Source organism: Triplophysa rosa, linkage group LG10, assembly GCF_024868665.1.
Source record: "Triplophysa rosa linkage group LG10, Trosa_1v2, whole genome shotgun sequence".
NCBI lineage: Eukaryota > Metazoa > Chordata > Actinopteri > Cypriniformes > Nemacheilidae > Triplophysa > Triplophysa rosa.
The window spans coordinates 15,921,884-15,934,436 of record NC_079899.1 but is presented as its reverse complement, the minus strand read 5'-3'; the positions used below and the strand labels follow the sequence as shown (position 1 = coordinate 15,934,436).

At 39.2% G+C, this 12,553-nt stretch overlaps 2 protein-coding genes across 4 annotated transcripts in view; both read left to right on the top strand.

Moving 5' to 3' along the window:
* The window catches only part of rps6ka1 (ribosomal protein S6 kinase a, polypeptide 1), a 55,868-nt gene extending 52,566 nt beyond the window's left edge, over positions 1-3,302 (top strand). For all 3 annotated transcript variants that reach the window (XM_057343289.1, XM_057343290.1, XM_057343288.1), the window contains 5 exons: positions 172-333; positions 517-593; positions 692-809; positions 890-1,027; positions 1,291-3,302. In XM_057343289.1, the coding sequence (XP_057199272.1) occupies positions 172-333; positions 517-593; positions 692-809; positions 890-1,027; positions 1,291-1,413 (618 nt within the window). In that variant the 3' untranslated portion in view covers positions 1,414-3,302. The remainder of the gene's footprint in view (positions 1-171; positions 334-516; positions 594-691; positions 810-889; positions 1,028-1,290) is intronic.
* A 2,509-nt stretch (positions 3,303-5,811) lies between these two features.
* LOC130559923 (uncharacterized) lies at positions 5,812-11,018 on the top strand. The gene has a single exon (XM_057343291.1). The coding sequence runs from the start codon at positions 6,622-6,624 to the stop codon at positions 7,306-7,308; it is 687 nt and encodes a 228-aa protein (XP_057199274.1). The 5' UTR covers positions 5,812-6,621; the 3' UTR covers positions 7,309-11,018.
* The last annotated feature ends 1,535 nt before the right edge of the window (positions 11,019-12,553 follow it).

Genomic DNA, 12,553 nt, shown 5'->3' with positions numbered 1-12,553 from the left:
CTTCCCTAAAATAACCACAATAGAAACACATTTGAACTCTGCTGTGGCTTTTTATGGCATGCTTTATATCAACGCCTGTCGAATACGAAAATTGTCAGATCAATTCAATTAAACCACTCTGCTCTGAAATCTTACCCTGATTTGAGAGTATGCCGTCTGGATTTCCTGCAGGTCGTGCACAGGGATCTGAAGCCCAGCAATATTCTGTACGTCGATGAGTCTGGAAATCCTGAATCTCTGCGCATCTGTGATTTTGGCTTTGCCAAGCAGCTCCGGGCAGACAACGGCCTCCTCATGACGCCCTGCTACACTGCCAACTTCGTAGCACCCGAGGTGAGCGTGTTCTCACAACAGACTGTGCATATCTGTGTAGGCCAATAAAGATGTTAAATCGCCAGAGTGATATTAAGGGAAAGGGGGATTTAAAGAGCACAGTTCTTTAAAAAGAATGAATGGTAACAAAAGTATGTTTTTTCTTAATAACTGTAGCGAGTTATCAATTGTTTTGTGTCACAGGTACTGAAGAGACAGGGCTATGATGAGGGCTGTGACATTTGGAGTCTTGGAGTATTACTGTACACTATGCTTGCTGGGTAAGAAAACCAACACACATGTTTTCTCCTGACTTTAATAAATGTTGCTAATCCAATTTCAAACAAAAATATGCATTTTTCCTCTTAAACTCTTACAGATTTACTCCTTTTGCCAATGGACCAGAGGATACTCCAGAAGAGATTCTGAGTCGGATAGGGAGTGGCCGCTTTACTCTGACTGGAGGCAACTGGGATGCAGTGTCTGATGCAGCCAAAGTATGCCGTGACCCCACCCACACAGCCAACCAAATTGCTCTCAGTAGTGTTCTTTCTTATACGCGCGCTTTTTTCTATAGGATTTGGTCTCTAAGATGCTCCATGTGGACCCACACCAGCGGCTCACGGCCAAGCAGGTTCTAAAGCATCCCTGGATTGTTCAGAGAGACAAACTTCCCAACAGTCAGCTACAACACCAAGATGCCAAGCTTGTCAAGGTAACATTGACCAGATCACTGCGATGAAGCATTTCCGGCTTATTCTCATCCCCATGTGATGTAAATAATTGTTTTGAAGCGTGAATTTCGGCACCAGCAAGGGCCTTTATCCACTAAATATTGGGACAGTGACGTCTCATTTACAGTATACCTGCAACACACAAAAAATGTAGCTGGGATTTACATTTACAGAGTGGAAATACACTCACCACACTAGGAGCAGATCAACATTTTGCCATTTTACACATTTTCTTTCGTCACAGGGGGCGATGGCGGCCACCTACTCTGCGCTGAAGAGTTCCCAGCCTCCCCCGGAGCTGAAACCCATCGAGTCATCCTTCCTGGCACAGAGACGGGTGAAAAAGCTGCCGTCTACCTCACTGTAGAGAACGAGGGAGGAAACACAGAGACGTCCTCCTGAATGCAGTTTTGGAAGGGAAGTGATGGATGAAAGGACCATACTGAAGTTGTACCGACTCAAGACAGTCTCTTACACCTGCCCTTGTCATCAGCGCTTATGCGGGCTGTCAAGCACGTTAGGCGAGGGACGTGATTGGCTGATGAAGTTTAAGGGCGGGGCCAGTGGGGGTTTGCACTCCCTCCAGAGCGGGTGTGTGTTTATGTGTTTGAGTGTGTGAGAGAACTTAAAGAATCAGGTAAAGGATACTGTTACTGAACGGATGATATTGCCAGTGCATCTGTGTCTTGGTACTGTACTCCCTAAACATCAACACTGCTGTATTCAGAGTTTTGGATGGTTCTTTTCTTTGTTTTTTATGTCTGTTATTTGCTTAAGATTTATTTGTTTTCTTGAATGGGACAACACAGTACTGTTTTTTGGTTGCTCTTTCTTAATCCACCATAAAGTTATCTTCCTAAAACCTCAATCCTCCATCGAGGATTTCCTCCAGTGTAATGGTTCACCCAGATAAATAAGTCAAGTTTAAATCTATCTTCCACAATGATCTGGTACGCATGTGACTATCAACCTAAGCGTAGAGGAGAACTGAGGTGCTTTCTGCATGAATTTGTGAAATGCCGTCTTGTTGCTTTTTTGTTTTCCAGCTCAGCACTTTTGCTTGGTGACCCCGTCAACACTGGTCAAGACTGTTCAGACGATGTCTTTTACGTTTCTCAAAGAAAAGAACGAAAAAATGAATGCGAGATGACATTTAAAGCTTGTGGCATGGAAAAGTGTTGCTCTTGTACACCGGTGATCCTGTGTTTGATTCTGTTGTTGTTGTTTTTGCTAAAAGAGACGTTATTTTATAAAGCACACTGAGCACAAACATGTATAAGTGTGACCGCTGGAGGAAATGATTGTGTAGATTTTTACCTGTCTGTCTCATTAATTGTTCTCTCCGTGTTCAGTGGTGGAATTCTCGACTGTATTGTGCTCAGGCTGTTCTTGGAAATGTCGTGCAAATTCATGGAGCCTTGTCAAGCTTCTGCACCCTTTATCCATCAAACACATCTTCACAGTTTCAAGGTGTGCTCACTGTATTGCTTTGTGTTCCCATCATTAGAATTCTTACTGTAGGATTATAAAGAATTGTAAAAATGTCTTCGCTCCAGCATAAATATAAGTGGATGTAATGATCTAGAAAAAAAGGAATTCTCAATGCACTTTAGTTATTAAAGCGATTATAGGGATGGTTTACCCAAGAATGAATCGTCCCCAGATGTAGAAAGTCATGCCGGTTTTAACGACTTTTTTCATTTTTGGGTGTGCTTATTAAATCTAAGTTATGCAAAAAAAAGTGACAAGTGGCAAGAGTTTCACTCGACCACTTTCACACATGCAGATTTGTATCGTAAAACATCAATTGGAACTCCAGAAGACTGAACAAGTAATGGAGCATAGTGCGTGTGAAATCTATACGTTTTGATGACAAATGCATTGTGTCCATCTGTTGTCCAAACCTTTAAAAGTTTAACAGTTCTCTTTTTACACTTCTCTTCATCTGTGCATTCTGTTATTTCCAAACGTTTTTTTTCTCTCTCTGTGCTATTTGGGGTTCTTTCTGGCTAATCTTTAAAAAAATCAATTGTGATTTATTTGTCCATCTTTGAAGAAAAATGCATTATTTGTGAGTCAGAGCATTCAGTCGTATTACTGTGTAAATGTGTTTGTGTCTCCTGCCTGCTGTAATAGTGGGGTTGGGGTGTTTGTGGTAAAGGGTTGTAAATGATTGCCCTTTGTTCTACGGTTAAGGGGCTGGATGTAAGAACCTTCAGCCTGATGCCTTTCTATTAAAAGAAAAGAAAAACTTTTTACTCTTTTTCTGTTTACTTTCTTCATCTTTCTGTCCGTTGTTGTCTGGTCACGGAGCCTCAGTGTGAAGATATAGTTTTAAATGGCAGATTTACAGATCACCCACTCTGTCCAGCCATCTCACCGTCTCAGCTGTGCTGTCTGTTCAGTTGTTTACAAAGATTGCTGTGCTACTCATTTTTGCAGATATATCTAATAACCTGTCTGTCAATTGGCTTATCCCTGACCAAGTGGTTGGTTCTTGGGCAGTTTAGGATGCAAAAATCTCTAGACCTTTAGACTCATTTAAAGGTCTAGCCGGGTATACAAGATTAATTGAATTTTTAACACCGAATCATAATTGTTGCTGGTGCCATGTCAGGTCTCTTCCTCTTTTTATTCATCAGTCTTTGGGGCATTATATTTTTAATCTGCTCATTGGATTAACATCCTAAAAGTCAGATAGACCGAAAGCATTGTACAGCAGAATTTAGGCCATGACATGCTGGGATTATTTGAAAGCTGCAGATCCATAGTGAGTGAATGATAAAGCTCTTTTATATACAGAATGTGTCTGTTTACCTGATTTCATGATTCTAATCCAGTGTCCTCTTTCTATATCTTATTTATTAACATTTTATGTTTATCTTTTATTTCCCATATTCCACAATCTCACAGGAACTAACGCAAATATTTTGTGGCGTGGCTAATTCAAATGAATTTGTACGATCTTAATCATATGTTTTAGAACAGTTTGCTTTTGCGCCAGTGAAGTTAGAATTAGGGGACAGGCTTCAATATAGCTTTTTCAATATTGATAATTATGTAATAATTGTATGTTTTTTGTACGATTTACATTGTATGAATTCATATGATTTAACCAGCTTGTACAATAGTTATGAAGTCCTGTCAGATCCGGTTGGTATACTCTCAACATTGCCTAAAACACATATACAAACATGTGAACGACTGAAGAATTGAACTCTGGAGGAAAGATGTGTCTGAGAAAAGGATGTTTCTTTTTTTCCATACTTACATTTGTGTAACTATAACCTGTACTTGTGCTAGCAGCGGTTTTGACTAAATGTGTACAGGAAATATACGGTTTATTTGCACATTCCATTTTGGGGCATGTATTGGATTTTCAATGGTCTGCATATTTTACTTTCTGCGTAATAACAACTTAAAAAAATCTGAGCAAAGAAAAATAATATCACTCAAAAAATGACTACTTTATCAATCTCTTATTGTTTTTTTTAAACTTTTCTAAACTATTAAAACAGGCCAAGCTTAATGGAGCAATATGGAGATTTAGCGGCATCTAGTGGTGAGATTGCGAATTGCAACCAACGGCTCATACCACCCCTTCTTTCTTTTCTTTGCCTAAGGAGACAACGTATTTACGAAATGCACTCTGTAGAACCGCCTGTCCTTATAGGGCTAATGTTTAAAAAACCATGCCAATTCCATGTAGGGGACCTGCGGTGTATGTAAATAGAAATAGCTCATTCTAAGGTAATAAAACATAACTCTTCATTATCTAAGGTCTTTATACACATCTGAAGACATTTTTATTATGATTAAACAGGCCAAGTTTAAACTGTGTCCATATATAACCCTCACATGAGCCCGCTCATGTTCTCTCTAATGTTCTTTCTCAGATGCTTTTAATCACTGATGTAACATCTGCAGCACCTCTCTGAACATTACTGATGGAGCGCTTGAGCTAAAACCACAACATTGAGCGCTCCCCCTCCCTCTCCAACTGCTAACTGCTATAATCTCCGATGGATGGAGCTTTTAACAGTTATTTAAAGCATGGCTGAGTTATTCTCGTCTGTGACCACAAAAATACATCAGGTATCGCCTCTCATTTTACTGGGTCATGCGGTCTATTCTGCATGCACGTTTTTATTGTCTGTGACTGTAGATATGACACTTCACTTTGAAGTGCCACCTAAATCTGACAAAATGTACTTTATAAAATCCTTAAACCTGAGACTGTTTTCTAGATGACCTAGTTGCTCTTTATATAAAGCCTTCCTTCCATATTTGAATTATTCATGTGCTGTGGTTTAAGGCCGTCCTGAGTGTGGGATTCCTACATTGCCTCAAATGCTCTTGAGATCTGAGCAAACGTTCCCTGTCTCTTCCCAGCACGGGGCTTCTTTCTCGTGAAGCATTGACTGTAATGGTTGAGGTTGGTCTGGAGAGATGGACATCACTCACATCCACTTACATCAGCTCAGTCTGAGCCATGCATCAGGTGTACATGTTTAATATGGTCTTAGAATTTAAAGTGATAGTTCACAAAAAAATTAAAACTGCCATCATATACTCACAATCTTGTCATTTCAAACCTGTATGACTTTCTTCCGCAGAACACACAAGGAGATATTTTGAAGAATATTGTTAATTGGCCCCCATACACTTGCATTGGTTTTGTGTCCATACAATAGAACTGAATGGGGGCCAGGGCTGTTTGGTTACCAACTTTCTTCAAAATTTATTCTATTATGTTTAGCGAGAAGAAAGAAAGTGAAATTTTTTTGGATGACCTATCACTTTAATTCTGAGATAATGAGCATTAAAATTTTATTTTAACCATTAATTTCACTACGATTTCAATTTTTAACATGGTTTTAATCAGTCAATATTTAAAGATATCCAGGTTATATTTTTACAGAATATTCTTCACATTATGTAAAATGTACAGTAAATCACAAAAAAATGAGTTTAGCTGGGTTTTCACAGACTGGGTCACATAGAAAAATAATTAAAAATTTGCCACCCATAGTCAGGGTTGCAAAATTTGTCTTTTTTTGTGTGTGTGTTTTATTTTGTGAATTATTTTATTCAAACATTTTTTATATATTATATAATAATATCCTTCCATTATATGAGTGCCAGGATCTGTTGCTTGGCAACAACACATCATGGAATGTATTTGAGATTGATCTTACATATCTGGCTATTCACGCCACCAGCGGGGGAGGAAAAGAATGATAGAGTGAGAGAGAAAGAGAGCGAAGCAGAACGATAGGATCACTTTAAAGAGAACATGAGAGAGAAGTGTGTGTGTGTGTTAGGAGTCGGGCAGCAAATTCTACGGGCAACAAAGAAGGTAGGGAACATGGAATGAGATGCTGAAAAAAACCTTATTTTCATTGCGTGAGCTGACGTAGATATCTGTGAGGACAGAAGAGAGTGAGGGAGAGAGAGAGAGTGAGTGAGAGGATGCCGAGTGGGCAGGAATACAGGAGGCGAGCATCCTTTCGTCCAGTCGAGTGTGACGCATCCCCTCCAGTGTGAGGTAACAGCGCTGGTGTCTTATTAATGAATGGAGCGTCTCACAGGCAGCAAAACACTGCTCGAGCTCTCTCTCCCTCGACGGAGGAGGCATCACAAGAAGACCAGCAAGAGCATGTCTCACCTCGACGTGAAACAACAACAGCAACCATCCGCAAATATGCAGGACCACCAGCACGAGGAAGAAAACGCGAGCGATGCAGAGCCCAGCGCGCATCATGAATATCCTTTACCTCCTGGATCGGAGGTGCGTACTTCTTTGTCTTCATCTAACCTTCTTGTACCCTCGCCTTCTCAGCGTAGATCCATCTCCATGGGGGACTTCCGAAGAGTCCCTGCCGGACAGGGCTTCGAGCCTCCTTCCTCATCTGCCACGGCGCCCTCCTCCAAACTGGTGACCCCCAGCTCTAGTATGGAGTTCGAAGCGGCTCGCCAGCGCCTCCTGGAGGTGGAGGAGAGGCAGCGTGTCATCAGGGAGATGGAGCGGCGATTGGAGGAGCTGAGGGAGGTGTTTGTGCGCTCCGAGCAGGAGGCCGTCGAACACGGCGAGTTGGTGGCCCGCATCGCTGCCGCCTCCCAGCAAGGAGAACTGTACGTGGCGGAGAACGGGCAGAGGCTGAAGAAGGGGTTGAGGTTTAAAAGGCACAGGCCTACTATCGTGTTCTCCTCGATGCTCGGATTGAGAACGTGCCTCCCGTGGCCTGTCAAACTCAAATAGTGAAACCGCTGCTGCTCACTTAGTTCTTTACCGCTGTCACACGTCACATCACGTCTTCTCAGGAGGATGTCAGAAGCTATTTGTCGTTAGTCAGGAAACGCTCTGAACTTTTTCGTTATGGGTGTGTATTTTCTAACCGGGAACTTGGTGCTTTATTTAGGCTGAAAGGCAGCCCCTCGTAATGGTGCAGGCCTTATATTTGCTGCTTGACCCCGAGACTTTGAGGATTTGCTGCAGTATGTGTGAACTTTGCTGATGTTTAGAGCTCCGTGCATGTGATACGCTCCACGTTTCTGGGTTTGTGGGAGAGTATGCAGAGAGAGGATTGTTTTGATGGTGTGTGTGAGAACGTGCGAATGAGAAATGGGAAGAGAAGGGTGCTCCAGAACATGTCTGTCAGGTTCAGTTTCTTCTGTTTGGTCCACAGAACGGTTTTGCATGAACTTCCTGCTGCAGTAAGGTGTGCTGAAATAGAGCCATTATTCTGTCAGGATTATTTTAAACCTTTCCTTTCTGAAGGCCCAAGGAACACAAAGAATATAGGATTTCTGCACATGGGGATGAGGCTTGAGAAAAGTCCTTGCTCACCAGCATGTGTGGATGGAGGAGAGGAGCAGCGATCTCTCGCTCCCTACGTAAACATTCCGTCTGTGGCCTCTTTCGTTCCCCTGTTGCTTAGCAACCTGGACTGACTTTCATGTCTTTCAGAATGTATTTTAACAGATCATCCAAAACTACAGCTCATGAATGACAGGTGGAGGACATTTTCAGATTCATTTGCTGCATAATGTTCACTGAAAAGAGGATTTACTTAAATCCTATTAGTAGTGTTTGAGTATATGAATGCTGTTTTTACCGACAGGAGGTTTGATGGTTGTTATGAAGTTAAAAATTCAATTAATAATTCACCAAAAAAACTTGCAAAATGAGAAAATATCCACGTTGCTTCATTCCCTATAGTGCAAGTGAATTGTGACCGCGAAGGAAAGAGCACCCTGAAGGTATCATTAATATGACGTCATGTGGCCAAGAATATTTTTTCCTTTCATCGCACATCAGGAATATAGCAGTTGTATTTGATCACACAATTTAGTTTGGGGGTGAACTATCTCTTTAAAGGGATACTTCACCCAAAAATGAAAATTCTGTCATCATTACTCACCTTTGAGTTGTTCTAAATCTGTATAAATTTCTTTGCTCAGATGAACACGGAGAAAGATATTTGGAAGAATGCTTATAACCAGACAGACAGACCCCCCCCCCATTGACTCCCATAGTAGGAAAAAATACAATGGTAGTCAAAAATGCCCCAGAACTGTTTGCTGTCCTACATTCTTCAAAATTTCTTCTTTTGTGTTCAACAGAACAAGAAGTAATTTTTCCTACTATTGGAGACAATGGGGGGCAAGATCTGTTTGGTTATAAACATTCTTCCAAATATTCATCAGAACAAAGAAATTTATACAGGTATGAAATAACATGAGGGTGAGTAAATGATGACAGAATTTTCATTTTTGGGTGAAGTATCACTTTAAGCACTGGTTTGATGATAAAATCATATTCTGGATTTTTCGTTGGATGCTCTGAGGCAGCCGTGTCCTTACTCCTACATTTCTTTCCCTCTTTGAGCAAATTGCTCTCCAGCGCAGCCTCATTCGAGCCATAGAGCGTTTGGGGACTTCATTTAGGCACAGGAGATTTCTATTTTTGGCTTCAGCCGGTTAAGGCTGTAAGTTTCTGGGCTAGATAGACAGAGATGGAGTGATGCTGCAGCTAAACTTACACATCTTTAGTGAGTAGTTTGCAATGTTAACCTTTCCGAAGGCAGTCAGATTTATGCTGTACTGCTGTGTAAACTAGCAGTACATCTACTGTGAGAACGTGGCCTGGCATCTTGCCTCATTGCATAACAAAGCAACCCTGCGTTTTAGAAAAACAGTGAATTTTCCATTTAAAATCCCATATTTTTCACAGCTGAGTTGCATTTGCTATACTTAAAAATAGCATAATAGTTAAAACTGTGCTGAATATTCAGATTCAGATTGTTCTAGTAAAATCGAAATGTCTTTAGAATAAGATTGAAAGCACCTATTTACTATAATGTAACATTTAACTAGTGGAATTGATCGGAATGATATGATGACATAAACATTGAATGTCTTATTAAAATAGCGCATTTAACAGGGGTCTGTCTGCAATTTATTTCTGTCTTTATTCGCTCCTACCTGCATGGTGCTTTGTTGTCTCTGCGTGACACCCATTGCGCGTGTGGATTTACGTCATTTGTGGGGGCAGGATGCCTTCAGATCACCGTCTTTCATTCTTTTACGTCAGCACATAGAGCAACAACAGAGCGGCTGATTCTTAATTCAAGGGCTACTTTATTGAAAGAGTATCCTGATGTTTTAATGGGTGTGTTAAACTCCTTTATTTTAGCAGGGATTTATTTAGGCAGCTGTAAACTAGGACACACGATTGGCTGCTTTAAAGCGAGGAGAAATGTGAACATCCCGCAGTGTTCTTGAGCTACCTTAGACCAAACTATGTGTTGTAAATATACTGTACCATCAAAAACACTTATAATGGCATCAACCAGATATTACCAGGGTTATTAGAGTTTCTGCCGTAATAGCTACAATTATGTAAAAACTATGTAAAATGAATATGTCATTTCATTTAAACTGTGTAGGAGGCTTTCTAAATTGTATTTTTTTATTTTGGATGACAGTGGTTCTATGAATAATCCCAGTTTTATTGTAACGTCAGTAGTATTGTCACCATGGTAACGGCATTGTAAGGGTGTTTATGTGTAGAAGTCCATCAATTTTGCAAGACAAACTGAAATTTGTTTCTCATTGGCATTTGTATGCTGTCTTTATCTATATGATATGTCTCGGTGTGTAGAGTTGAATACTCATCAATATTCATGCCTTATCTCTGTACAAACTGTATGTATAGTCAATACTGTGTGGTTAAACCATATGGATCATCTCAGCCTATTCATGCGCTGATTTTTGCACTGCACCTTTTATGAGTTTTGCTATGAGAAAAGTAAACAAAAGCGTTCCCAAAGATCTCTATGGGCCCACTCACAGACTGAATGTAATGTCATGTTTATATAGTAACACTTTACAGAAAGGTGGCATTTGTTAACATTAGTCAATATGAACTAACAGAGAACAACCCTTGTACAGCATTCGTTAATTATATTACATGTTAATTTTAACATTTACTAATAAATATTTCAAATCATTAGTTAAAGCTCAATGATAATAAATGCTGTAAAATATGTTGCTCATTATTAATTCGAGTTGGTCAAAGGATTTTAAATAAATGTTAATAAATGAGACCATGTTAATGCTTCTATGTAGAGTGATGACATTATCCTATAGGGTTTCATCATGATTCTGTAAATCCTTATGTTGTTGGACATTCACAGCTAATTTAAGCCTATTCATTTTATTGTTCACTCAGTTGTAAAATAACTTGAGCATTTTTATTTTAGCAAACCTTTAAGTGATGCTTTTCTGGAGGACAAAGTTTTTTTAAGCTTATTATATTCTTTTAAACACTTCTGAACAATACGAGAATGTATCAAATGTTTAATTTATGTATTTAATTTGCTTTGCAAACTTATTCAAGACAAAACATGTTTTTATCCTAAAAAGATATTCTGTAATGACTATAAATTAAACGTTTCATAGAGCAATCGTTCCAAAACATTTGTCTGAATGTCATTTCATTGTTGCTCAACAGATAATTCTGCATTGTTATTAGGGTAACCATAAGCATATGTTAAGATACTACACTAGCTAAAGTATCACAATACCAATTATTATCATGATGCTCTGCCGTGTTCAGCGAAAATCTACTAAATAAACCAAAATTTTCTAAATACACAGATCTAGATGAAACCATACTATAGTAAACTAAATTATACTGTAGTACTGTAATATTACAGTATTATCACACTCATTTAACTCATGTACACTAGAACATTTTTCTAATGTGCAACAAATTTCATTTATACAGCAATGTTTCTAAAGGAAAATGTTAGGCTTGCTTTTGAAACTTAAACGGGCAGTAGGTGGTGGCAATTTTTTTACAGAGTCAGTGAATCATTTAACCGATTCGTTCAAAACGGCGGATATATTTAAGAACGAGAAACACAGCAAAAAGGCAAACGTTCAAATGAACGTTAATGCGTAGGCCTATATGCAACATTGTTTGCATATATGCATATTGCATATATGCTAGCGTAGTAACCCTAATTGTTATATTTAGAAAAGAAAACAATTCCATATGCTGAAGTAATTTATTAATAATACATTCAATCTTTGACCATTGAGCATTAAAAACATTTTCGAAAACCTACTGAATGAGGTCATTGGACTATGAAGAATGCTGATCTAATGTGGACGAGAAGAACACTATGTCTTTATTAAACAGTCAATACCTCAGCAGAATTTGAGAATCTTGATCCAGCATAGCTTGGAACAAATACTGCTGAAATCAGTACCAACCCCCTAATGTCTTTGCTCGGGCCATCTGGCATTCTGTCAGGGCTCAGCATTAGAGGAAACACATACCGATAATGGCATCCCACCTTACTGTACGTAGATATTTATATATGCAAAGGTCAAACATTTATTGGGTTTATACAGATATGAGACGTTAAATTGGGCAGAAAATGTGCTTTATGATATTAGAGACTGAATGCTTGGAGTTGACACTCAGCTTTCCTCATCAATTCCTGTACTTTACTGTATTTTTTATACAGCATATGTTTAAATTTCATAGGTTGAAAATTTCAACACTTTCATTGCAGGACATGCAACACAAGTGACCCGGATTAAGGCTCTTGAGAGCAAAAGAACATCCATTAGATGTCATTATAAAAACAAAACACACAAAGATTAGTACAAATGCACTTATGCTGTGGCTAGCATAACGTAAAGCCTAGAATATTATGATATTAAAGCATAACATGTTATCTACCTATACAGGCAAAAGATATGGCAGAACAACCCGATTCGTTTTTTCTTTTCAGTGAAAAGCTTATTCTCTACCACAAAACCCAAAGGTTATGCTCTCAGATGCCGTCCAATGTAAGTGATTCAGCTTTTGTGCGCAGACGTAAAGAGGGATATTTATTATTATTTATTATTTTTTTGTAATGTGAACTCTTAAAGTGAATGCATTGAAGGTGTGATTGATTGAAATGAATGTGCACCTCTGAGCTCTG